Source organism: Poecile atricapillus, chromosome 3, assembly GCF_030490865.1.
Source record: "Poecile atricapillus isolate bPoeAtr1 chromosome 3, bPoeAtr1.hap1, whole genome shotgun sequence".
Classification (NCBI taxonomy): domain Eukaryota; kingdom Metazoa; phylum Chordata; class Aves; order Passeriformes; family Paridae; genus Poecile; species Poecile atricapillus.
The window spans coordinates 428,200-451,821 of NC_081251.1; the positions used below are offsets into that span (position 1 = coordinate 428,200).

The following is a 23,622-nucleotide window of genomic DNA, read 5'->3' on the forward strand; positions in this document are numbered from 1 at the left end:
TGATCTTGGTCCTTGGTTCTTTCCTGGAGCGGAAGGTGGGCTGAGGAGGAGAACATTTGTCCCTGTGGTTTTGGCCTGTGGCTCCCAGTTTCCCCAGGACAGCTCTTCTGAGGAGTCTCACAGTAAACTTGAGCCTTTGGAGAAAGTCTCTCTCTACTCAAGGGATGGGGGTACCAGTTATGTGCCTGAGCTCACCTGCCTCTAGCACCCATAAAGCTGCACCTTCTATCAAGGTGGGTCAAGAGGCAGCTCCTTCCTGATGCCACGCTCCAGGGCTCCTCCCAGCTTGGCCCAAGGGCTGTCAATACCCGTGGGTGCTCCAGCAGGAGCGATGTCCATGGGTTGTAGAACACTGATGGAAGGGTGGGCTATACAGGTGAGCTCTCCCTGTGTAGCAGGAAGAGCCCATGCACCAGCAAAACACTGGAAAAGAAGAGCACTCTGTGGTGATCCATTATTTCTTTTTATACACAATTGGCCCCTTTTATGCCCATTTCCCACACTTGTTCTTTCCCCCAGTCCCTCCTTCCCCTGTGGGCAGCAGTCCCTGTTGCTGCTGCTGGGGTGGGGGTGTCTCCCACTGCCCCCCTGGTCCTCAGGTACTCCTGTCTGACCATCCTGTGACATCCTGGGGCCCCTGTGACAGCCGGGCCAGAGCTGCCACTGGCTCTCAGAGCTGAGCAGGGCCTCTCCCTGCACAGCCTCCAGGATCCTGTGCTCTGCTCTGTTCCTGGTGAGCTGCCAACACTGAACCTGTCAGGCAGCCACAGCAGAACCCCTGCATCTGTTCCCCAAACAGCTGCAGCTCTGAGGGCCTTTGCTGTGGCACAGGACCCACCACAGAGCATTTTGAGTAAAAATCAGCATGATAAAACATCAAAACACAGAAAATGGTCTAAACCCAGTCACTGCTCAATCCCGGTCACTAATGTGAGGTGACCACAAATCAGAGCTATTTTGGGACTCCACAGGGACTGGAGACTGCATCACAAACCTTAATGACCAGGAAGAAAATTTAAAACCAAACCCTCTAGATGGAAGCCTGGCAGCAGGAATGGGATGACAGCATATGGCAATTGAGACAAACTGGTTTTAATGACACCAAGCAAAGCTGCCTCAGCTCCGGCTCTCAGGGACTGCAGAAATAACTAACACTTTAGGACTGCTTGTCCCCGTGCCTCTTCACTCTGTTATTCAATCTGGAGTAACCCTGCCCAGGACACTGCCAGCACAGAGGCAGTGTGAGGTACTGAGCAGCCCCTTCCCAGAATGATCCTGAGATAAACCCACCTGGCAGCAAGTGGAAGTTGCACTGAGAACAAACCCACTTCTGCAAAGGAAAAAAGTCTCCTCAGACACCCCTGTTCTAAGGGAACACACCAGCTCATCCAGAGTTCCCAAGCATAGGAACAGCCTCAGCAGCAAATCCAGCTGCAGCACTGTGTCCTTTGAGGCTCTGAAGCACCAGACTCGCACAGGGCTGCAGGAGCCCAGCCTGGACACTCCAGACACCAGAAAGCAGTTCAGGACTGAATAACTCACTGCAGAGCCACCAGACAGGGTGGGGAGCTGAAGCTTGAGGCTGCCAGGAAAGGGGGTCAAAGGTACCAGGAGGGGCAGCTGGGCTGCTGAGGGACAGACTGAACTGTGGAAGCTGAGACAACAGCCCAGGACCAGAAGGGTGGAGTTCATCTTTGAAAATGGAAGACCTGCAGCGCAAGGCACTGCCAAAGGCACAACCCCATCACATGGGAATCCCAGAGCAGCTGGAGAAGTTGTGCAGGTGAGCCAGCTCACAAACCTCATCTCCTGTGGTGACAGGCTGGGACAGCTGGGGATGTTCAGTCTGGAGGAGAGAAAGACCCAGGGAGACCTTAGAGTCACAGTGCCTAAAGAAAGCTGGAGGGACTTTGGACAAGGGTCTGGCAGGATAGGACAAGGGGAAATAGCTTCCCACTGCCAGAGGGTAGGATTAGATGGGACATGGTGAAGAAATTCTTTCCTGTTGAGGCCCTGGCACAGGTTGCCCAGAGAAGCTGGAAGTGTTCAAGGCTAGGTTGGATGAAGCCTGGAGCAACCTCGTCTAGTGGAAAATATCTCTGCCCACAGCAAGGGACAACAATGAGCTTTAAATTCCCTTCCAACCCAAATCATTTACTCATTCCGTGACTGCCCAACTCTGAGTAGCAAAACATTCAGAAGTAGCTTTTTTTTTTCCTATGGGGAAAAAAACGGGTGCTGCAGTGGAGTCAAGAGTGGTGAGGATCCCAGTGCCTGAGACTACACAACCCATCTGGCAAGAGGTTCCCACGACAGCCCATAGTGCTCCCTTGTGGTCCCTCCACACTGGCCTTGCTGCAGGACAGATCCCTGCGGGGATCAGCACCAGAGATTGGGGGACTGCTGCCCTCCCCCAGCTCTGCAGCCTGCTCTCAGAGCAGATCAGCTGGTACAGGCAGGGCAGCCACAACAACCCCTGCATCGCCTTGGTGGCCTCTTCCTCACGCAGGTGCGGATGTGATGCCTGTCGTGCACACCCGTGGGCTGCCATGGGGCTGCACTGTCAGGGGAGTTTTGCCACAGGAGACAGAGGGACCCTCAGAAAGCAGCTTTATTTCCTAGTGGTGCCTCTGGGAAAGGGGCAGACAGGGCTAGCGCAGGGTGTGGCAGTGCTGGGTGCAGTTGGCACCCACCCAGGACCCAGCTCCCAGGGCTAGGCATGCTGGCAGAAGGGGACTGGCTCTGCCACAGGAGGGCACAGGGCCTGTGTGTGGATCCAGACTCTCCTTCTCAAGTCCCCATCACTCCACAGGGACACCCACGGAGCTGCCCCTGTCACTGGTGGCTCCCAGGGAGTCCCCAGAGAGGCTCTGGCCAGACAGGGCACTGCTGAGGCTCTGCTGCCGGGCAGAACGTGGCACTGCTTCAACCGACACCTCCACCTCGATGGTAACACCTTCCCTGCAGACAGACACTGGCCTGAGGGCAGCAGCCCTAAGGGGGACATCACCATCCCTGCCCAGCAGAGCAGGAGCAGGGGAGGCTGTTTGGAAAGGATGTGCCACTCCCCAGCCCCCTCAGCACAGCCACCCTGTTACCTGTCAGGGGTGTCCTGGCCCTCACTCAGCATGCTCCCAGCAAGGGCCACTGTGCTGGCTGACTGGCTGTCCCCTTCCGGCCACGCTGGCCCCGGGCGCGGGCTGCGGCTGCTGCTGGGGATGGAGGCAGCAGGGTCTGGAGCTCCGTCCTCACCTGCTCTGGGGCTGGGCAGCACTGACCACAGCTCATTCACTGGGGAGAGAGAGCACGCTGTTCCCACGGACAGCTCCTGGCTGGAGCAGGGAGGGCACAGGCCAGGCCCTGCCAGCTGTGTGGGACTCACGTTTGGCCAGGTTGTCCAGCTCCACCGTGCCGAGGTCTCCGGGCGCGCGGCTGCCCCTGCAGCCCCAGCGGCTCCGGCACAGCGACAGCACCACGGTCCCGTACACGTAGGTGAGCACCAGGGGCACGCCAACACCTGTGGGCGGTCAAGTGGTCACTGCCCAGCCTCTGTGGTGCCTCTGGCCCCAGACATCCCCCACAGCCACGTCACAGCCACAGCCCCGCTCCCCAACACGGGCAGCGCCCTCAGCACTCACCCACTGTGAGAACTGTTATGATAGGGGACACAAAGAGAGAGAGGAGGACACTGCTGGTGACAGAGAGGCACTGCTGGCACCCGGAGTGACTGCTTCGCCGGCTCTGGCCCAGCACCTCAAGGACAAGACAAAAAGGTGAGATGTTCTACAAAGACCTCGGCACAGCCCCAGGGACACAGCCTCTTTCCAGCCTGGCAGAGCTCCAGCCATGGCCACCAACACCCCTCCCCCTCCTTAGCCACACCACTGCTGCTGCCACAGCACAGGTGTTCCTGGAAAGCCCCCCTAGAACCTTTCCTCCTTTTGCCCACCCTGACCCCTCTCCCCAGGCTGAGCACACCTGTGCTGGCAGGGGCTGCTGGGGCACAGCAGAATGTGCCAGCAAGGAGGGACTGTGGGCACAGGCATGTGCTGGGGGTGGTCAGAGGAGGCACAGAGATGTGCTGTGGGCAGCAGGGAGCACTGCGGGTCTGCCTCCATAGCCAAGGGCCATGGGCTACCAGGCTCAGCAGGGAGCAGGACCACAGGGACTCCAGGACCACCTGCCAGTACCTTCCTACCCATGTAGATGGGGATCCCAATGGTAATGACAGGGACAGCAACACCCGCAGCAAGAGAGATGACCATGGGGGCTCCCAGCACCATGCCCAGCTGCCACATGATCCTCCGGGTCCGTGACCATGGCCTCTTCCCCCAGAAGGTGCAGCCAGAGGGGCTGTGGGGACAGAGGGGCTGAGACATGGCTTCTGTGAGGGGCAGGCAGAGACCAGCACAGCCTGGCTCCGTGCCAGGAGACATCCATGGGCCCACCAGAGAGCAGGTGGCCAGGTTCCCCCAACCCTGAGCTCCAGCTGCCTCTGACAGGGTGCCAAAAGCCAGCCCCAGCCCTGCCAGCCCCAGCAGCACAGACCACCCTGCTCCCCTCAGCTAACCCCAAACCTGGGGCAGGGCCTGGTTGCCCCCATCCCAGCCCCCCAGCCCTGACCCAATGCAGTCCCACAGATCCCCCCAGCTCCTGTCAGGGCCCCCAAGCCCCACGGCCCCGCACTGACCTGAGAAAGTGCATATCAGAGATCTCCCGCAGACAGAGCCAGCAGAAGAGGCACCCACAGACCGTGCAGTTCATGCGGTTGCAGCTCCCATCGTTGATCTTCATGATGAAGGCGCTGCAGCGAGGACAGACCTTGATGTCCTCAGCCTCAGCTGGGGGGAGATAAGAAGGGATGGGGGAGCAGGACAGAACAGTGCGCATCCCTCCCAGCCTGTCCCAGGCTCTTCCCATCCCACAGGTATCATGTGGGGAGCCAAGGTCCCTCACATACCCCGGCCCAACTGGCACAGGGGCTATGAGACTGCAGCAGAAGCAGTCAGGGGGAACTCTGGATCCTGGCTCCAGCAGCCTCACAGGCAGAAGGCACAGAAGCACACGACTGTGCCAAACCCCAGCCCTGCTGCTCCCACCCTGGGCCAGGGCCTCACCATGGGCCAGCTCCTCCTGCTGTGCTGTGGGGCTGGCCAGGCTGGGGGCCGCTGGTGCACAGGGGCCGTCAGGGTGCCAGGGTTGCCGGCAGTGGTAGCAGAACTCGGTGCCGCAGCCCTCACGCCCACAGGTGAGGCGGGGACACTCAGCACAGCCATGGGCAAAGACAGCGTAGCTGTGGGGAGAAGGCGGCTGGAGCTGGGGTGCGGCAGGGTTCCCCCTCCCCAGCACAGCCAAGCCAGGCTGCGGCAGTCCCGGTCCCGTGTGGAGCTGGAGCCACAGCCCCACTCAGGAGAGCCGGGATACACCCTCAACATCCCACCCTGCCCAGCATCCACAGCCCTGGGGCTCACGGAGTACCCAGCACAGCCAAGGACACCAGCGCTGTCAGACAGAGCAGCACAGGCTCTGCAGCCGGGCCAGGACATTTCACACCTCCCTGGGCACACCCAGCCCAACCAAGGACAAGGTGATGAGGAACCTGGCCTGGGAAGGGCTCCCAGGACACAGGCACACACTGCTGTTGTGGGAGGGGGGCCCACGCCCAGCCCCGCATTCCTGGGGCCGGCGGTACCTGCAGTCAGGTGCGGGGCACCAGCGGGTGCCAGGATCAGCCACCAGCAGCCGTCGCAGCAGGAACTCCTCGTACTTGTCCCGAAGGGCGGGCTGGGGCAGGAGCCGGTGGACATCGGCGGGCTGGAGCGCAGCGGGGCAGTGCGGGCACGATACGGGCACGCGGCTCTCGCTCACAGCGAGGCACAGGTACCGCTCCAGGCAGGCCCAGCACGAGCGGTGGGAGCAGGAGGCCAGGCTGGGAAAGGCCTCGGGGGGCTGGGGCAGCAGGCACAGGGGACACTCCTCCAGCGCCTGGCTCTCACCCAGGGGCAGCACGATGCGTGTCTCCTCGGGTTCCTCTGGCTCTGGCTCCGGCTGTGGTGGTGTTTCCCCCTCGATGGTCTGTGGCTTCCGCCTGAAGCAGCCCAGAAGCCGGCGGGGCCCAGGCACACGTGTGGGCTGCTCCATGGTGGCCCGCCAAGGTAGCCACCGACGGCTGCTGGGCTACGGAGGGCAGCGGGGAGGTGCTGGCCCTGGTGCAGCCTCCATGGCCCAGCTCCTACCTGAGCCTCACCACGGGTAACAGCGGAACCATCCCCAGCTGCAGTCGATGCCGCTCAGCCTGCAGAGGAACTGCTCCTGAGAGCGATCCCGTGCCCTGGGAACAGGCCCTCGGCACCCAGAGAAGCCCAACAGCACCCTGCCAACAGACCCAAGCCTGTTCTGCCCCATTCTGTCTCCTTCAGCTCCGCATGACAGGTCCAGGACCACGGAACTCCCAAATCCCCAGCGTGGGGAAGTCAGCGGCAACACCGTGACAAGCAGCCCAGGCACAGAGCAGCGTGACACTCACACCCATCCCCACCCCGGGGCTTCAGGGCTCTCCTCCCCAGGCTGAGACATGGCTAAAGCACTTCTCACTGGAGTTCAATTGCCAAGGCACCCAAGACCCAGTTCATTCAGCGACCAGGAGCCAGGTAATTCCAGCAGTGGGGTAAATCTGTCCATTTTCCTTGCTTAGAGCTGACACATCCATGGCCACACCACATTCCCTCCCCACGGTCCTTCCCTCTCTACACCCCAAAGCTGCCCCCCTGCCCTCTCCACCTCAACAGCTACAGCCCGCAGCCTCCACAGCTCTGCCGTGACAGGGCTGGCACAGCCTCCACAGCTCTGCCGTGACAGGGCTGGCACAGCCTCCACAGCTCTGCCGTGACAGGGCTGGCACAGCCTCCACAGCTCTGCCGTGACAGCGGCAGAAACACCGGCAGGAGAGGAGGCCGTGCCAGCCCTGCCAGAGGCAGAAACACCGGCAGGAGAGGAGGCCGGCACCAGCGACACTCGGGTGAGGCTGAGGAGTCCGAATGTACCTGCTCTGCTGGGCCAAGCACTGGGTGTCTCTGCATCCCCCTGGGGGACACAGCAGTGCTTCCCAGGGAGAGGGCAACTACAGAGCTCAGGGAAACCGGGCAGAAACAGGATTTACGTGGTGGTTGGAGAGCGAGAGATGGCCAGGGCTGTACCTGTCAGCGGGGAATCATCGCTGGCAGCACAGCACAGCACGGCCACAGCTCCCCCGGGACGGCCACAGCCCGACACATCCAGTGCCCGTGGACCTGCAGAGGGACAGCAGAGATCCTGCAGAGCAGGGACAGCAGGGACAGCAGGGATCCTGCAGAGCAGGGACAGCAGGGATCCTGCAGAGCAGGGACAGCAGGGACAGCAGGGATCCTGCAGAACAGGGACAGCAGGGACAGCAGGGATCCTGCAGAGCAGGGACAGCAGGGATCCTGCAGAGCAGGGACAGCAGGGACAGCAGGGATCCTGCAGAGCAGGGACAGCAGGGATCCTGCAGAGCAGGGACAGCAGGGATCCTGCAGAGGGACAGCAGGGATCCTGCAGAGGGACAGCAGGGACAGCAGGGATCCTGCAGAGGGACAGCAGGGATCCGAGCCACGGACCGGAGGCACCGGGAGAGCGCAGGGAGCGATGCGGGTGGGGATCGGGCACAAGCCCGGGACACGGCTGGGCTGCTGCTCCGCACCGAGCGCCTCGGGGGCCGGCCGGGGCACGGTGTGACCGGACAGACAAAGCCCGGGGCACGGTGTGACCGGACAGACAAAGCCCGGGGCACGGTGTGACCGGACAGACAAAGCCCGGGGCACGGTGTGACCGGACACCCGCGGCCCCGGCTGTCCCCGGCCTGACCGCGCAAGGGACTCACCGGGGCCTGCGCTCGGCGCCGGCTCTCGGCGTGGCCGGACCCGGAGGAGCCGCGGCCGCCCCTGAACGGGAACAGAGACCGTCAGCGTCCGAGAGCGACCCCGGTCCCGGTCCCGCCGGTGCCGCCACCTCCCGCCGGCCGGAAGGGGCGGAGCCGCTGTTGTCCCGCCCCGCCCCGAGCCCCGCCCGAGCCCCCGAGCCCTGCCCGCCTGTGCCGTGACCCGGCTCGGTCCGGCACCGCAGCTCGGCCCGGCACCGCAGCTCGGCCCGGCACCACAGCTCGGCCCGGCACCGCGCCAGGGCCCGCTCGTGCCGGGGCGGGCGGGGCCGGGGGGCCGCGGTGCCTCTGCGCACGCGCGGGCTCCGCTTCCGGGTCGCGCGGCCGCTTCCGGCACAGCCCCCGCGCGCCCGGGGGAAGCGGAAGCGGAAGTGTCCGGTCGAGGCGGGGCGGCGGTGGCCGCCCCGGGCTGGTGGGGGCGGCTGGCGGGCCGCGGGCGGGCGGGCGGCGGGGCCGGGCCGGCGCCGGGGCCCGCCACGATGCCCCGGCGGAAGCAGAGCCACCCGCAGCCGGTGAAGGGTGAGTGCGCGGCGGGCCCGGGGGGCGGCGGCGGCCCGGCGGGGACCCGCGGCGCTCGGAGCGCTGCAGCGGACGCCGAGGATGGCACCGAGGAGACGGCAAGAGCGGCGGTGGTGCTGCCCGGGGACCTGCTGCTGGGCCGCGGCCCGGCCTCCGAGAAGGGACCGCCAGGTGCGTGCGGCCCCCGCGGGGACGCCGCCCCTCTCCGGCAGCTTTACCGGCGGGGACGCGGCCCGGCCGGGCCGTACCGGGCCCGCGCTCGGCGCATCCGGCTGGGCCCGCCCCGCCACGGGCCCGCCCGCCGCGGGCTCCCGCCGATTTTCCTCTCACGGGGGAGGCCCGGCCCCCGACCGGGCCCCCGGGTGGGTCCTGCCCGCCCGGTGTTGACCCTCGGCACCGATCCCCGGGTGCCCGCGGGGGGTTGGGGGCCGCGCCTCGCAGCCGCCGCCGGGCTCATCCCAGAGCCGCCGGCTCCGCTGCCCGCCCGGGCCCGGGGCCCTGTCCCCCCCCTCCCCTCGGCACCGCGGGGTGTACCGAGCCCTCCGAGCCCCGGGGCCGGCCCGGTGCGACCGGGCAGCGCCTGTCCAGCCGCTGCTCCATGGGCACTGCTGGGAGTCACTCCCCGCCCCAGGCACGGAGCAGCGGGAGAGCAGAATGGCGAGAGAGGACAGCAGGAACTGTCCGGCCCCACATCTCCATCATCCATGAGCTCCTGCTCTGCGCTGAGGCTCACCCCAGTGCCTGGCACCTGGGGATGCTCTGAGGGCTCTGCTTTCCTGCCCTGGGACAGCTCCTTAGTAGCCCAAGGAACCTGCCAAGGATTTGGTGACAAACAGGAATAGTTGTAGTCCCGTTCAGCCCCAGCCAGGGAGCAGGACAAGGATCTCAGCCCACTGAAGCAGTCAGGACAGACAGGCACTGACGTGGCCATTTAGGGGACGGTACTCTGGGGACAATGTGGCACTGCTGGGCTGAGGGGACAGAGAATTCCCTCAGTGTGGGACTGGGCTGAGGGGACAGGGGGTTCCCTCAGTGTGGGACTGGGCTGAGGGGACAGGTGGGTCCCTTGGTGCGGGTGGGGCTGAGCTGAGGAGAAAGGGAGTCCCTCGGCAGAGGGCTCGAGGCAGGGTAGTGTTCCTCCATAATAACCAGGCCTTGGTGGGATGCCCTTTTCTGGTGACTGCGTTTCTGGCAGTGCTCGTGGAAGAGGCTGGGAAGCTGGAGGGGTCGTCCCATCCCACAGCATGGGTCAGCCTCATCTCTGTACCTGCTGGCTTCTGGGAGCTGGACCCAGCCCAGGTGGCAGCAGCAGGGGGACAGTGGAGGGTGATTCCCAGGATGAGGGGCAGCTGCTGGGTCTGACAGACCCCAGGGCTGCTGCCCAGGCACAGCACAGGGCCAGCAAGGCGTGGCTCACAGCTGGTGGTGGTGAGCTGCCCCTCCAGCCCCAAGCACCAGCCTGGGGGCACACGTGGAGCACAGGGGATGCAGAAGGATGTGTCTGTGCCCAACTGAGAAGTTCTGTTTGAGAGCCTGGCACAGCCTTGCCCCTGCAGCCACCAGACAGTGGCACTGTGTGGGGCTGGGGAATGTTTCCTGCAGGATAGAAGGGGCTGGTGTAGGAGCTCCATGGTGCCAGCCATGTAAGTGCAACCAGCTGCCCCGGGGCTGGGGCAGTGGCACAGTGAGAGGAGCACAGAGCAGCCTTATGGGCACCCATTTCTGTAGCCTGGGCCAGGCTGTGCCCACCACCTTCCAGCCACCAGGCTCAGGAGTGCCTGTGGGCAATGGATCTCCCCGTCCTCTCACCCTTCCTGGTGCCAGGGTCTTGGCCAGCCATGCACAAGTGTCAGGGTTTCTCGAGACACCCAGAACAGGCCCTAAGCAGGGTGGTGGGGCGGGCCATGGCCGTGGGGCTCCTCACTGCAGTGCACAGCGTGGTGGGCTCCTACTGGGTGCCACGGGGTGGGTGCCCATCTGGGGCTGGGGGCGTAGGCAGAGGGGCTGTGCCTAGGCCAGCCAGGCTGACACCGCCCCGTGCCCACGGTGTTCTCAGCAGACACACTCGTGGGGAAGATCGCTATTCCAGCGTACGCCCTGAGCGACGACGACTGCTCCTCTGGGTACCAGCAGCTGAGCGTGGAGAGTGACCCCGAGGAGGGGGGTGAGCCCAGCCCCGCCGCCCTGCCCTGCCGCCAGTGCGGGCTGCAGCTGGCTGCCAGCCTGGGCCAGAGCTGCCTGCAGTGCGCCGGCGCCGAGGGCGGCCGCAGCCAGCGCATCGTCTACTCCTGCCAGCTCTGCCCCTTCGCCTCCCACTACTCCAGCCACCTCAAGCGCCACATGAAGACACACAATGGGGAGAAGCCTTTCGCCTGCCCGCAGTGTGCCTACGCCTCTGCCCAGCTGGTGAACCTGACCCGGCACCTGCGCACGCACACCGGGGAGAAGCCGTACCGCTGCACGTGCTGCAGCTTCGCCTGCAGCAGCCTGGGCAACCTCAAACGCCACGAGCGAGTCCACAGCCAGGACAAGCCCTTCCAGTGTGCTGCCTGTGACTATCGCTGCAACCAGAGCCGCAACCTGAAGCGGCACATGCTCAGCCACCGCCTGCCCGAGGGCGAGGGGCCGCACCGGCGGGACAAGGACCCAGGTAATGGTGGGAGGGTGTGGGGATGTGGGGAGAGCCGATTTTGGGGCTGGGGCAGGGCACAAATCACACCATTGATCCAAAGCGCTGTTAGTGCCAGTCTCAGCGGGGCACTGTGGCTTGTCATAGAGCCAATCCTCACTGGCGCTGTGCCGCCCAGCTCACAACCCCATCTCTTTGTCCCGCAGAGCCACTGCTGCCAGAGCTGAGCCTGCATGTGGGCAGCGGCAGCGGCCCCTTCCTGCCCGGCTGCGCACGGCTGCGGGGCGAGGAGGCGGCCGCGCTGCCCGAGCTGCTCTTCCCCTTCACCTGCCGCATGTGCGGGCTGGTGCTGGACGACGGGTTCGCGCAGGACGAGGGCCTGGCCGAGCAGGTCTGCGGGCGCTGCAGCCTGGCGGTGCTGGGCACAGAGCCGGGCGCCAGCCCCCGAAAGGGCACTGGGGACAAGGGCTTTGCCTGCAGCCTCTGCCCCTTCGTCACCCACTACCCCAACCACTTGGCGCGGCACATGAAGACGCACAGCGGGGAGAAGCCCTTTGCCTGCCCGCTCTGTCCTTACGCCTCCGCCCACCTGGACAACCTGAAGCGGCACCAGCGCGTGCACACAGGCGAGAAGCCCTACAAGTGCCAGCTCTGCGACTATGCCTGCGGCAACCTGGCCAACCTCAAGCGCCACGGGCGCATCCACTCAGGCGACAAGCCCTTCCAGTGCAGCCTCTGCAGCTACAGCTGCAACCAGAGCATGAACCTGAAGCGGCACATGCTGCGGCATACGGGCGAGAAGCCCTTCCAGTGCCGGGACTGCTCCTACACCACTGGTCACTGGGACAACTACAAGCGCCACCAGAAGATCCACGGCCACACAGCCGAGAGCTGGGTGAACCCACGCAATGCCAAAGCCCTCCTGGCCCCTCCAGCCGTGGGCACGGCCCTGCCCTGAGACAGCACTTAGCCTGGCAGTGGGCCTGGGGTGCCTCGGTGCCTGCCCTCTCTGGGGGAGGGAGGACAGGCAGGCAACTCCACGGGGGCTTAGGGCTGCCTTACACCAGGCCCACAGGCGCACTGGGGCCTCCAGCAGCCCTGTCCCGTCTGGGCAGGGTGAAGTCACAGCCAGCGGCTCTGACCCTTGCCTGTGCGGCAGCACTGCCACCCCACCTGCCCGTTTCTTCCTGCCAGAGCCTTCCTCTGCTGGGGTTTGGGGAAAAGAGGGGAGTGGGGAACAGGACTGGTTCCATGGCTGCTGCCGTGCTGGTCGGTGTAATTTATATTGTGTATAAAAGCATTAAACAGTCAGTTTTGTTATCTGCTCTTCACCCTGGGGGCCTTGTTCTGCTGCAGAGGAGGACAGCCCAGAGCTGCCACAGAGAGGGGAGGGACAGCAGCCACCCCCCAACAGACAGCCTGGTACCAATCAGGATCCATTTTAATCATTGTTGCAGTGTGTAAACATCAGTTACTGTCCATTAATGCTCTGTCGGGCTGAGCAGCAGGAGATACGTGGTTACAAGCCTAGATTACGCTGGCGTCTATGAGCGGGTTAGAGGGGACTCTGCGTGGAGCCCCCTGAGACAGCTTACTGCACTCTGTCTTGGAGCAGAAACCTAAACGCTAATTTGGCATTAATGGAGCCTGCCTGGGTCTGCCCCAAGGCTGGGCCAGGCCTTCCCAGCTGGGACAGGAGCAGCTCTGCCCCCGTGCTGGGCCAGGCCTCGCACTGCAGCTCCAGGGCTCTGCCCGGGCAAACCGTTCAGGTCAAACAAGCCCTCTCCCAGCTGGAGCCAGCAGCGGGAGGAGTTCAGCTGCCCCCACCTCGAAGGCAATGGTGGGTTGGGGGTGAGCTCCCAGCCCCGGGGAGCAGGGAAAGGTGGATGTAGCAGGTGAGAGGCACGTTGATTGCAACCTGGCTGCAGGTCATACATTCCTCAGCGAAGGCCCTTGCTCAGGCCGGGGCTGTCCTGGGATAGGGGGCACTACAGATCCTCATCGCCAATGCCCTCAAAGGCATAATTGCCGTGGAAGTCGTTAGCACCCACATCGTTTGCAGAGCTGGAGTGGCTGATCCCACGCAGGCTGACAGAAGTGAGCTTGCTCTGTGGAGAAGAGAGATGTTAGCGAGGACACCCCTAGCTCCCCATCCCACGTAGCCCGAGGTCTCTGGTGCACCCGCACACAACTCACCGAGAGTTTGGCCATGGGCTCCCAGGAGGCGTCGGGTGAGTCCTGTGAGGACAGCACAGTTGGGCAGCTCAGGATCATGGAACACAACATGCCCCTCTCCTACCCACCCTCCTCCGTCCTCAGGGAGTCTGGCTCACTGAGCTGGTCCAGGACCTCCTTCCCTTCCCAGGGCTCTGGAAGCAGGGCACCGCAGCCCTGCTGTCCTCTGGGCTTGCCCCAGACAAGGGGACAGTGGCTCCTCTGGGGGCAGTGAGTTCTGGTACACAACACAACAGAGCCTGTGATTGCACATGTCCCCTTCCAGGGGCTGCAGGGTCCCACTCACCAGCAGCGGGGGTGACTTCACAGCTTGCTGGCTGTCAGAGCGCCGCAGAGCCCCATTCACCCGCCGCCGAAACATCTGCAGGGAGGAGCTCAGCTTAGCCACAGGGTCCCCAGCATCAGCTCTGGGTCTTGTAACTGGCCCTGGGGATGCTGGCCCCACCGTGAGGGGAGCACTCAGCAGCCAGCCCAGACCCCAGGGAGTCACAGGGCCAGGCTGGGATACACCCCAGAGCCATCATCTGGCCTCAACCCTCACCTTGCGGATGCTGCCTCCAGACTTTTTCACCATCAGCTCATCTACCATGGACTGCAAACAGATGCTCAGCATGATGGCCTGAAAGGGAGAAGTGTCATGGGGCTGTCTGCACCCCACAGCCTTCCCACACCCCATGCAGGGCCAAACAAAGCCCTTGGCCCCTCACAGCCACCACCAGCCCACCACACAGGCAGCTCTACCTGTGGGCTGGTGATGGTGACCCACTGCAGCCGGTCCTTGCTCATCAGGTACTCAAAAGCCAACTCCAGCTTCACCTCAGACTTCCCTGGACTGCTCCCCGAAGGGCCGTTGCTCATCGGCACCTGCAAGGATGGACACACACACACACCAAGGCTGAGAGCCTCCAGGGGAGAAGTAGCAGCTGCCCAGGCTCCAGTGCAGGTCGAGGGCAGCACCAAGCCAAGTGTGGGACACCTGCACAGTGCCCACCAGTCTTCTGCCACTGTCAGGTCCCCTCAAATGTCCTCAAACCAATGATCCCCTCATCCCCAAGACATGATTCAGACCCTCTCCAGGCCTGCTGGGCCAGAAGCTGGCGTCAGAGCCCACACCTTTCCCAGGAAGAGGTACCAGCCCAGCCTGGCACAGACAGGTCTCTCCAGCCCTGACAGACCCTTCCCTGCTCTCCAAGCATCACTCACCGAGGATGTGACCCGCCAGCACCGCATGCGCGTGACCTTGAAGCTGCCCTCTTTGATCTGCTCATTCGGCAGCCGCACCTGGAAGTTGAGCTCGTTGTTGCCGGCACTGACGACGACATGGCAGCCCTTCTCAGGGAAGTCGGTGACGCAGGGGTCGAACTTGAGATAGCCGTAGTACTTCAGGGTCTGCGCCAGGCGGATGAACTGCAGGCAGAGCCAGGGATGCTCAGCACCGCCAGCCGCCTGCCCAGGCCACCAACAGGTGACCACCCCACTACCACATGTCACATGGAGAGGGGCTAGTGCAGTGCCAGAACTGCCCCAGTCATGGCATTCTACCCTCTCCTACCTCCTTCTTGGAGACCTTTTCTTGCAGGGACTTCAGCTGCCGGTGCTGCTCCTTGTTGACAAGGATCCATCCATGTTCAATGTCTGACACCGTCTACAAAGAGCAGAGGTTGATGAGCACCCAGGAGCAGAGCTACCCAAGGCCCTGCACAGCTGTGGCCAAGGGGTGCAGCGTCCCTCCTCACCTGGCTGTGCCACACCAACCCTCACCTGTGCATACAGCAAGTTCAACCCCACACGATGCTCCATCACATCATCATCATAGGCCGAGTCCCAGTAGCTGCAAGGGAGCCACATGGATTAGCCAACTCCCCACCTCCTAACAGCAATGAAGAGAAAATCAGCCTCCTGTGGGCTGGCTCGCTGGCCAGCTCCCCCTAACCAACAGTCACTGTGCCCTGCTCCCCATCTAAACCAGCTGCCACGGGAAGGCAGAAATGGGCTGAGCACAGCAGGGCAGCCCATGCTCCAGTGTCATGGTCAAGGATGCTCAGGTGTGTTCCTGGGGGCCAAAGCATCTGTGGGCAGCAATGGCAGGAGGGGAGGGTCTCTCTGTGAGAGGGAGCCCTGGGCACCACCCCACTGCTGCCCCACGCTCACCTCTTGCGCAGGATGATCTGGAACTCAGGGTTGTGCAGGCTGGTGACTGACACGTACGGCAGCTCAAACTCCTGCAGCTTTCGCACAACTGCGGGGAAACGCCGGCTCAGCAGCAGCTCTGGGCAGCAGGAGCCCCTAGGCCCCCACCATCAGGGTGCCCCAAGGAAAACAGCTGGGCCCCCCACCCAGGGTAGGGTCCAAGCACACAGCCCTCACTCCAGAGCAATGGGCTCTACTCACAGGAGAAAGCTCCATCCTTGGTCTGTCTCACTAGAAAGAGGCTGAAGTAGCCAACCAGGTCATCTGGCAGATCCAGCTTGGAGGCCACAGCCTGGAAGAAAGAGAAGGATAGTTCCCATATAGTCCCAACACAGTGGCAAGACCCAGCTCATGCACATTCTGGGGCCTCCCAACAGCAAGAAGGAAGCACCTCTGCTGCCCTGTGGCCAGGTCTGGGGCTTGCTGCAACCAGAAAACAGCCAGGGGACCCCAAACATCAATCTGGACCCAGACACACCCATCAGCACACCCATTTCAGCTCCCAGCTTTCAGCTCCACCAAGTCAACCCTGCTCCAGGGTGGGCAGATGGCAGAGGAGGGCAGGGGGGACTACCAGGCTGAGGGAGCCCCACACGTGTGGGAAACCACAGAACACAGCAGGAGGGGCTGGAAGGAGAGCTCTGGCACCTCAAGGACATCCTCTGTCTGGTCTGACGTAAGGATGGTGACCTTGACCTTCTGCCCATTAGAAAGCAGCACTTCTAGCACCACCTCCTCTGTGGGGATCTGCTGCGTCTCCTGGAGAGAGAAACAGGACTGGCACCCCAGCTCCTTGCCACAGACTGAGAGCCCCAGACCCTCCCCACAGCTCTGCCCCCTCACCTGCTGTGCCTTGCGCAGGAAGCTGTTGAAGGTCTCGCTGCCTCCCAGCATTGGGTCCTGCCGCACTGCAGGAAGGGGCACGAGGAGTCAGGAGTCCCATGGGAAGGGACAGGGACCCACACCAGTGCCTGGCCCTTCTGCAGCCCCTGTTTGCCCTCAGACTGTGTGCTGGGCAACCAGGGACCCCCCTGCACATCCCCGCTCTGCCAGTGCAGGGCAGGGGCTGGGACGGGAGCTGGCAGCCAGGGGACAAGCCCACGGAATGCCAGTGCTACACCGGGAGCTGCAAGATGCGCCACTGTGAATGGAGCAGTGCAGGGAGGAAACCATGGGCCATGCTCCATGCCCTGCACAACCGGGCTGGGGCAGGCCCAGCTTACCAGCCTGCATGTACTTCTCCAGCTGCTCCCGTCGCTGCTCTACCTCCGCTGGGGTGAGCGTGAAGATCTTCTTTGGGGGAAAGGCTGGGACCACATTGGTGCCATACTCCTTCCTCAGCTAGGATAAGAACAGAGTGCTGCAAGAGCCTCCAGAGAGATGGTGCCTGCCCTGATCCCCCACCCTCACAAGGGGAGCAGAGAGCTTGTTAGCATCCCTTATCCACAAGGGAGTCCAGCAGCATGCAGGAACCCAGCTGGAATGTCACAGACCAGGACAGGCACGGCGGCTCCCAGCGCCCTCCCTACCTGCTCGTGCAGGCCCAGGAGCTGGCTGTAGCGCACCCGGCAGTGCAGCACCCCGTTCACGTGGATGTTGTAGGCCTGCAGGGAAAGGATGCCCGTCAGATCCCAGCACCTGCCAGACGGAGGAGTCCCAGGACCTGCCCAGCTTGGGGCACACAGGCTGCCAGGGAGTACCCAGGAAAAGGCAATAAATACTCCTGAGGACCCTGCTGAAGGGCAGATGGTCAAAATCACTCAGGAAGTATGAGCATATCCAAGAGATGTGCCCACTGTACTCCAGGAAGGTCTAACCCTGTGGCTGCCCAGCCATGGGGAGTACAGAGCCACGCTGCAGCCCTGCAGACACAGGTGTCCCCCTGTCAACAGACAAGGACACCCCTCCCCACTCCCAGGAGCTCACAAGGAGCTGGTCCCTGGCTATACCCGCTCTGCTCTGGCTCAGCTCCTGCTGACGGCACAGGCAGAGCACAGCTACGACTGCAGAACATACAGGGCCCAGCAACTCCATGGCCCAGCTCCCGGCACCTCGCTGCAGAGAAAGTCCTTGCAAGGGACAGCACTGTCCCCTCAGCTCCTGCCATGCCCACAGTAGTGTGTGGGAGGGTGACAGGATGGACGTGAGCCTCCAGCCAGCCATGGCAGCCCATGGATTCCCCTGGTGCCCTCCTGCTCCTGAGTGCTGGGACTGCCCAAGGCTCAGCAGAGGTCCCAGCCCACCCAGGCTGGAGCTCACACTGGCACTCCCAACACAACGGCAGCAGCCCAGTGGCTCAGGGCTGCTGTGGAGGAGCCAGGAGGGACAGCAGTGGTACAGGCAGCACCCACACATGCCCAAATCAGGGCGCTCTGTGAGTTCACAGCTCCTGCCCAGCCCCTGCGCTGCCCAAGGGCTCTCCCCAAAGTCTCCCCCAGGCCTGAGGAGCCTCTGCAACAGCAGAGAGCAAAGTGCAGGGGGGTCACAGGGCGAAATGCCTCGATGGCCGCCTGCTCCTTTGGCCCTTGAGCAACTGCACCTCCTGGGCATCGCCAGGTCTGTCCATCACTGCTCCACCACCGTGAACGTGCCCCGACTCAGGCTCCCGAGGAGGATCACCCAGAGATCTGGGAATTTCGGCACAGGGAGCAGGCGTGGGGGTCTCCGCAGGGTCGTGAAGCCCCGGGCTGCCCACCCCTCACCCCGAGAGCGACGATCCGGACCCTCCGTCCAGCTTGGGGGCTCTGCCCGCCGCTGCGGGCCCCGGGAGAGGGCTCTGCGCACTCAGCCAGCGCCGCTCGGCAGCGGCGGCAGCGAGCCCCGGCTCCGCTCCGGAGGCGCTCCCGGCCCGGGGAGCAAAACAGGAAACGGGACAGAGGGACGGACGGGCGGGCCAGGATGAGCCGGAGCTGGGGATGAGACCGGACGGGGGCCCCTGCGGGCTGCCCACCCCGCCCGGGCAGGGCAAGGTCCGGACATCCCCGGGCCGCTTCCAGGGACCGCTCTCGCCCGATCCGGAGGTGCGGGGGCGGCGGGGCCCAATCCCTGCCCGGCCCTGACACAGGCTCAGGGCGCCGGACGGGGACGGCGATGGGCCGGGACCTGCCCGCCTCGCCCGGCCCCGGTCCCGGTCCTGCTCCCGACCCGCCACCGTACCGGGACTGCGGACCCGCACGGCCCCACCGGGACCGCGCCGCGCCCGGGCCGCGGAGCCGCGCCACCCACTCGGCTCCGCGGGGCGGCTCCGCTCCCTCGGCCCCGCTCACCACGTAGGCGGGGGCGCCGCCGTCCCCGGCGCGGGTCTCGGTCTCGGGAATGGAGAAGTGCATGGCCGGGCCGAGCGCGCCCCCGCTACCCGCCTCCCGCCGCCGCCATCTCGGGCCAGCACTCCCCGCGATGGCGCGGCCGGCAGCACCGCCCGCCCCAGGGCCGCCCCGCTCCGCCCCGCCCGGGGCCGTCGCTCTTCGCCCGCCCCGATTCACCCCGCTCCGCCCGCTCCGGGGACGCCCTGCCCTTCCCGCCCCGCACACCCCGCCCCGCCCTGAGGGCCCCGCCGCGCCGGGGCTGAGGGCAGCGAGCGCCCGGGCTGGGACGGAACCGGGGAGGCGGGGCCGGGGGGGGGGAGCCCCGGGAACGGACCGGCCCCGCGGCGGGAGTGACGTCATCGCGTCACGCGGGGCCGCCCGGCCGGCAGGGGGCGCTGGAGGCGGCGCGCGGGCGCCATGGCGGAGCAGGAGGGTGAGTGCGGGACGGGACCCCGGGAGGGGACGGGACCCCGGGAGGGGACGGGACCCCGGGCCCGGGACAGGACCCGGCCCCGCTCACGCTCCCGTCATTCTAGGCAGGAACCCCGAGGGAGCTGCGCCAGTGCCAGCGGGGCCGCAGGTGAGTGGGGCCGGGGCTGGTGTGAGGCCGGGGCTGGGGACCGGGGTCGGGGCCGCCTCACGGTGTGCGCTCACAGGTCCCGGAGCTCTCCCGGGAGGAGAAGCTGCAGCTGCGGAAGGAGAAGAAGCAGCAGAAGAAGAAGAAGAGGAGCGAGAAGGGGTCGTCGGCCGAGCCCGCGGAGCTGGGTGCGCCCCCCGAGCCGGGGCAGCCTCGAGGTGAGCGCCGCCGGCCCCGCGGAGCCCCGAGACTGCAGTGGGGAGAGCCCCGTGCTGCCGGAGGCCCGGAGCCCCTGCCAAGGCACCGGGGGCTCTCCCTGCCGCGGGATGTCCCTTGCACTGCATCTCCCGGCGACACCGGCCACGGATTCCCCCTTCCTCCCCAGCAGCAGCTGCTCAGCCCACACCCGCCCCCGCCACGGCTGATGGCCCCGGTGACGGCGAGAAACCCACGGGGGGCAAGAGCAAGGCAGAGCTGCGAGCAGAGCGCCGGGCTAAGCAGGAGGCTGAGCGGGCCCAGAAGCAGGCCAGGAAGGCAGAGCTGAGCCAGGCAGCCACGACGGGCAAGCCCCGGCAGAGCCCGACTGAGCCCCAAAGCAGTAAGGCTGTCACCAGCACAGGGTGCAGAGGGTGGGGGAATGGGACAGGAGGGTCTGGTGTGGGTGCCGGTGGAGGATGCCCGTGGGATCATGAGCTCAGCCGTGGGCTGAGTTCTGTCTGTCTCTGGGTGCTTCCCTGCCTTCCCTGAATTTGGGGGTGCACCAAAGCAGCTTGGCCTCATCCCAGCTGTCCTTGCAGTGGTGAAGCGGCTGCCAGAGCACGTGCAGGTGGATGACCCCGCTGCCCAGAGGAAATTGGCCAAGAAGCTGGAACGGCAGCAGGTAGGAGGAGGAGTGGGTGACAGGATGCACACCTCAGGCAGCTGTCCTGCAGGAGGCCTGGGGGACACATGGTGGGACCAGAGCCTGCTCTCTGAAGGCAGAGGGGAACTTTGCATGCCCTGGGCAAGTTCTGGGTATGACTGGTGGCCCTGGAATAAGTAGAGCAGTGGGTGAGCCATCACAAAACTCGGCTGCAGGTTCCTCTGAGGCAGGACTATGGCACCAAGGTCAACCTGTTCTCCCACCTCCACCAGTACAGCCGGAAGAAGCCACTGACACAGCAGATGAGGTACAAGGCCTTCCCAGCCCATGTGTCTGGCAATGCTGGGCTCTGCTTTGGCTGGCCTGGCTGCAGAATGGCTTTGGAGAAGAGGTCTCATAGTCCTGCATGTGGGATACACCTGATGAAATGGTGGGGGACGTTTTGCTTGCTTTGGGGAGTGGCAGTAGGGGCAGCCCAAAATCTTTGCTGGAGGGAAGTGCAAGGTCACAGGAGAAGGGGCTGTGGCGTGAGCCTGGCTCCTCAGGTTACCGCCAGCCCCTTCCTGGGCTGTCCCTTGGGTTGTTGGGCTGGGGCTCATAAATGGCTTGAGTGTTTTGGGCTGCAGATGTGCTGACAGCTCCCTCCCACTGGTCCCTGCAGCATCCCCTCCACGGTGATCCACCCAGCAGTGGTGCGCCTCGGCCTCCAGTACTCCCAGGGCATCATCAACGGCTCCAACGCCCGCTGCATTGCGCTGCTCGAGGTCTTCAAACAGGTACCTGAGCAGCTGTCTGGCAGCAGGGGCATTGTGCTGCGTGCAGGTGTGTGTTCCTGTACCCTGACTGCTGAGGCTGTATGCGTGGTCAGTCATCATCAGCCTCTTCCTTTGGGTCGTGCCACAGCAGGGTCCTTTTCTGGCACTGCCACTGCCTGTTTAGAGTCCCTGGAGCACCCTTTGCTCCTCCAAGCAGTGTGTCAGGCTGGGCAGGACATGTACCTCAACTGCAGCCCATCAGGCAGGGTGCTTGCATGCCATGCCCTGAGATTGTACTCCGTTTCTACTTGTCTCAGCTGATCCGGGATTACTCCACTCCCCCCAACGAGGAGCTGTCGCGGGACTTGGTGGCCAAGCTGAAGCCGCACATCAGGTGAGGGCTCCCAACATCAGAGCAGAGGGACCAAAGCTCCACAGCGTGTGGTCCATTGTTCACATCTCTGGGTTGGTGTCCACCCAGACTTTGTCTGACTTTCCTAGGCTTCTGCCTTCCTGCCCACCCTCCCTCTCCCTGTCTTGGTCCTCCAGGCTGCTTTGGAGCTAAGCCCATTTCTTCTGCAGTTTCTTGAATCAGTGTCGGCCACTCTCGGCCAGCATGGGCAATGCCATCAAGTTCCTCAAGAAGGAGATATCATGCCTGCCTGACACCCTGAGAGAGGATGAGGTGAGTACCCCAGGCCCTGGGTGATGGAGCTGAGCAGGGATGGGTTGCAGACTCAGAACAGTGCTACAGTGGAACTGAAAGCTTGTTACTAGGGGGAAGAACCTGATCCCCACCTGGCTCCAGTCAGGGAGTTGCAGAGAGCAAGGGTTAGGGTTAGAGGTCTGTATGTGATGTGTGCCTCTCCCCAGGCAAAGGAGAAGCTCCAGGACCTGATTGACAAATACCTGCGAGAGAAGATTGTCCTGGCAGCTGAGGCCATCTCAAGGTCTGCCTTTGAGAAGATCAATGACCATGACGTGATACTGGTGTATGGATGGTGAGCAAGAAGCACAGGCAGCCAGTCTGGCGGGTAGGAGGAGGGAGCGGAACAGTGTGGGAGGTGAGGCTGTGATGGTCCTGCACAGGGCTCAGCACTGTCAGTCCTACCTGATATGTCTGCAGTTGGATTCCAGAAACCCCAGAGCTACAGCTCCCTCCACCCAGGGCACTTACAGAACAGCAGAGTTGTTCACTGGAGTTTAAACAAACTGCAACAAAGTCAAATGTCAGGAAGCAAAAATACAGAAGTTGGCATCCCAAGAAATAGAGGTGGGGAAAAGAGCAACAGATTGCTGTAGTAAGGTATGCTGTGTATGCAGGGCAGAGGAAGGAGCAGGGGCAGGAGGCCAAGGCAGGCCTAGAGTCTTGTGAGGGGGAAGCTGGGAGAGGGTGTGGAGTGGCAGAGTCCCTTGTGCTGGTCACAGACAGGGAGGTCAGTGCTGCTTCCAGGGAGGGCTGAGACATCACCTTTCCCAGGGGAGCTTCCTTGTGCAGAGACAGGGAGATGGGCCCTGGGAGCCATCATGGCAGGAGGGTTCTGGAAGGGGCAGCAGTCTTGAGGACGAGGGTGGATATCATGGCCAGGTGGGAGCCTGGTCTGGTAGGAGGGGCAGCTCCTGAGCAGTGCCCATCAGCTCCTCGCTGGTGAACCGGACGCTGTGTGACGCCCACGCCAAGAAGGGCCGCGCGTTCCGCGTGATCGTGGTGGACAGCCGGCCGCGCCTGGAGGGCCGGGAGACGCTGCGCCGCCTGGTACGCAAGGGCATCCACTGCACCTACGTGATGATCAACGCCATCTCCTACGTGTTGCCTGAGGTGAGGGGCTGTGCCAAGGGCGAGGGAGGCTGCGGTGTGATCAGAGCTGCTGACAGACCCCTGTGCTTCACTGGCAGGTGTCCAAAGTGCTGCTGGGAGCCCACGCGCTCCTGGCCAATGGCTCTGTCATGTCCCGGGTGGGGACCTCGCAGATCGCGCTGGTCTCCAAGGCCTACAACGTGCCAGTCCTGGTCTGCTGCGAGACCTACAAGTTCTGTGAGCGGGTGCAGACAGATTCTTTTGTCTCCAACGAGCTGGGTATGGCTTTTGTCCCTTTCCTCCCACCTGGGAGCTTCTCTCCCAGTGCCTGCTGTGGACTATGACAGGCTGCTCTGCCCTGCTATTCCTCTTCTGGGCAAGAGGCCGTCATTTGCAGGCAGGGGCACCTGGTGGTGTGTGCTGCTTCAGGGGCAGGATGGAGCAGTGCTGTCCCTCCCCCTGCTCCTGATGGCTTCTCCACTTTCTGCAGATGACCCTGATGACCTGATTGTGCTCCGGAAGGGCCAGGCCCAGCTTGGGGGCTGGGCAGAGAACAAGTCCCTGCGCCTTCTTAACCTGGTCTATGACGTGACACCCCCAGACCTGGTGGATTTGGTCATCACAGACTTGGGCATGATCCCCTGCACCTCAGTGCCTGTGGTCCTGCGTGTTAAGAATGTGGATCAGTAGTCGGGGCAGCTGCATGGACACTAATAAACCAGGCCCCCAGTACTCTGTGTGTGCCATCTGTGGTGTGGCAGAGCCCTGGCATCCGTGTCACCCATGTCACCACTGGCA

General features: G+C 63.8%; 5 protein-coding genes across 15 annotated transcripts; 2 read left to right on the top strand and 3 right to left on the bottom strand.

The window, feature by feature from the left end:
- Positions 1 to 142: 142 nt before the first annotated feature.
- Positions 143 to 2,721, bottom strand: LOC131577039 (uncharacterized). Its single transcript, XM_058834346.1, is given in 4 exon segments — positions 143 to 1,341; positions 1,344 to 1,379; positions 1,381 to 2,036; positions 2,694 to 2,721. Coding segments are annotated over 4 exon segments (867 nt in total). The 3' UTR covers positions 143 to 1,194.
- LOC131577251 (E3 ubiquitin-protein ligase RNF19B-like) lies at positions 2,594 to 8,098 on the bottom strand. 6 transcript variants are annotated; one of them, XM_058834879.1, is made up of 11 exons: positions 7,898 to 8,098; positions 7,197 to 7,289; positions 6,237 to 6,295; positions 5,693 to 6,088; positions 5,118 to 5,293; positions 4,691 to 4,841; positions 4,191 to 4,353; positions 3,639 to 3,753; positions 3,383 to 3,517; positions 3,099 to 3,291; positions 2,594 to 2,994 (listed from the first exon to the last, which is right to left on the bottom strand). In XM_058834879.1, exons 3-11 carry the CDS (start codon positions 6,266 to 6,268, stop codon positions 2,802 to 2,804), a joined length of 1,554 nt encoding a protein of 517 aa, XP_058690862.1. In that variant the 5' UTR covers positions 6,269 to 6,295; positions 7,197 to 7,289; positions 7,898 to 8,098; the 3' UTR covers positions 2,594 to 2,801. The 6 variants fall into 6 exon arrangements, with proteins under 6 accessions (XP_058690862.1, XP_058690863.1, XP_058690861.1 ...); XM_058834880.1 differs by having other exon boundaries at positions 6,237 to 6,373; XM_058834878.1 differs by having other exon boundaries at positions 2,594 to 2,979; positions 5,693 to 6,295; positions 7,898 to 8,097.
- ZNF513 (zinc finger protein 513) lies at positions 6,394 to 12,422 on the top strand. 5 transcript variants are annotated; one of them, XM_058834888.1, is made up of 3 exons: positions 6,394 to 6,650; positions 10,530 to 11,123; positions 11,309 to 12,422. In XM_058834888.1, the coding sequence occupies exons 1-3, from the start codon at positions 6,575 to 6,577 to the stop codon at positions 12,058 to 12,060; spliced, it is 1,422 nt and encodes a 473-aa protein (XP_058690871.1). In that variant the 5' UTR covers positions 6,394 to 6,574; the 3' UTR covers positions 12,061 to 12,422. The 5 variants fall into 5 exon arrangements, with proteins under 5 accessions (XP_058690871.1, XP_058690872.1, XP_058690869.1 ...); XM_058834889.1 differs by lacking the exon at positions 6,394 to 6,650 and adding an exon at positions 8,335 to 8,473; XM_058834886.1 differs by lacking the exon at positions 6,394 to 6,650 and adding an exon at positions 8,336 to 8,644.
- Positions 12,423 to 12,525: 103 nt separating this feature from the next.
- Positions 12,526 to 19,016, bottom strand: SNX17 (sorting nexin 17). Its single transcript, XM_058834873.1, has 15 exons — positions 18,794 to 19,016; positions 17,057 to 17,131; positions 16,751 to 16,868; positions 16,371 to 16,435; positions 16,176 to 16,286; positions 15,729 to 15,819; positions 15,489 to 15,576; positions 15,099 to 15,168; positions 14,890 to 14,982; positions 14,541 to 14,744; positions 14,079 to 14,201; positions 13,879 to 13,956; positions 13,624 to 13,698; positions 13,299 to 13,340; positions 12,526 to 13,210 (listed from the first exon to the last, which is right to left on the bottom strand). Exons 1-15 carry the CDS (start codon positions 18,854 to 18,856, stop codon positions 13,091 to 13,093), a joined length of 1,416 nt encoding a protein of 471 aa, XP_058690856.1. The 5' UTR covers positions 18,857 to 19,016; the 3' UTR covers positions 12,526 to 13,090.
- A 137-nt stretch (positions 19,017 to 19,153) lies between these two features.
- On the top strand, positions 19,154 to 23,556 carry EIF2B4 (eukaryotic translation initiation factor 2B subunit delta). Of its 2 annotated transcripts, none has more exons than XM_058834884.1 (13): positions 19,154 to 19,265; positions 19,369 to 19,412; positions 19,489 to 19,627; positions 19,795 to 20,007; positions 20,207 to 20,289; positions 20,487 to 20,578; positions 20,933 to 21,047; positions 21,344 to 21,420; positions 21,609 to 21,711; positions 21,900 to 22,027; positions 22,665 to 22,845; positions 22,923 to 23,103; positions 23,315 to 23,556. In XM_058834884.1, exons 1-13 carry the CDS (start codon positions 19,250 to 19,252, stop codon positions 23,512 to 23,514), a joined length of 1,572 nt encoding a protein of 523 aa, XP_058690867.1. In that variant the 5' UTR covers positions 19,154 to 19,249; the 3' UTR covers positions 23,515 to 23,556. The 2 variants fall into 2 exon arrangements, with proteins under 2 accessions (XP_058690867.1, XP_058690868.1); XM_058834885.1 differs by having other exon boundaries at positions 19,798 to 20,007.
- The last annotated feature ends 66 nt before the right edge of the window (positions 23,557 to 23,622 follow it).

Coding starts and splice junctions, on each gene's coding strand:
- LOC131577251 (XM_058834876.1), bottom strand. CDS start 6,141: ATGGAGCAGCCCACACGTGTGCCTGGGCCCCGCCGGCTTCTGGGCTGC. Junction 3,754..4,190: donor CCATCTACATGGGTAGGAAG/GTACTGGCAGGT, acceptor CTTGTCCTTGAG/GTGCTGGGCCAGAGCCGGCG. Junction 2,995..3,098: donor GGCCAGGACACCCCTGACAG/GTAACAGGGTGG, acceptor TGTCCCCCTTAG/GGCTGCTGCCCTCAGGCCAG.
- ZNF513 (XM_058834886.1), top strand. CDS start 8,434: ATGCCCCGGCGGAAGCAGAGCCACCCGCAGCCGGTGAAGGGTGAGTGC. Junction 8,645..10,529: donor CTCCGAGAAGGGACCGCCAG/GTGCGTGCGGCC, acceptor CGGTGTTCTCAG/CAGACACACTCGTGGGGAAG. Junction 11,124..11,308: donor CCGGCGGGACAAGGACCCAG/GTAATGGTGGGA, acceptor TTTGTCCCGCAG/AGCCACTGCTGCCAGAGCTG.
- SNX17 (XM_058834873.1), bottom strand. CDS start 18,856: ATGCACTTCTCCATTCCCGAGACCGAGACCCGCGCCGGGGACGGCGGC. Junction 15,577..15,728: donor CAAGGATGGAGCTTTCTCCT/GTGAGTAGAGCC, acceptor GTTTCCCCGCAG/TTGTGCGAAAGCTGCAGGAG. Junction 13,699..13,878: donor CTGGAGGCAGCATCCGCAAG/GTGAGGGTTGAG, acceptor TCCTCCCTGCAG/ATGTTTCGGCGGCGGGTGAA.
- EIF2B4 (XM_058834884.1), top strand. Junction 21,421..21,608: donor AAGCTGAAGCCGCACATCAG/GTGAGGGCTCCC, acceptor TTTCTTCTGCAG/TTTCTTGAATCAGTGTCGGC. Junction 21,712..21,899: donor ACACCCTGAGAGAGGATGAG/GTGAGTACCCCA, acceptor GCCTCTCCCCAG/GCAAAGGAGAAGCTCCAGGA.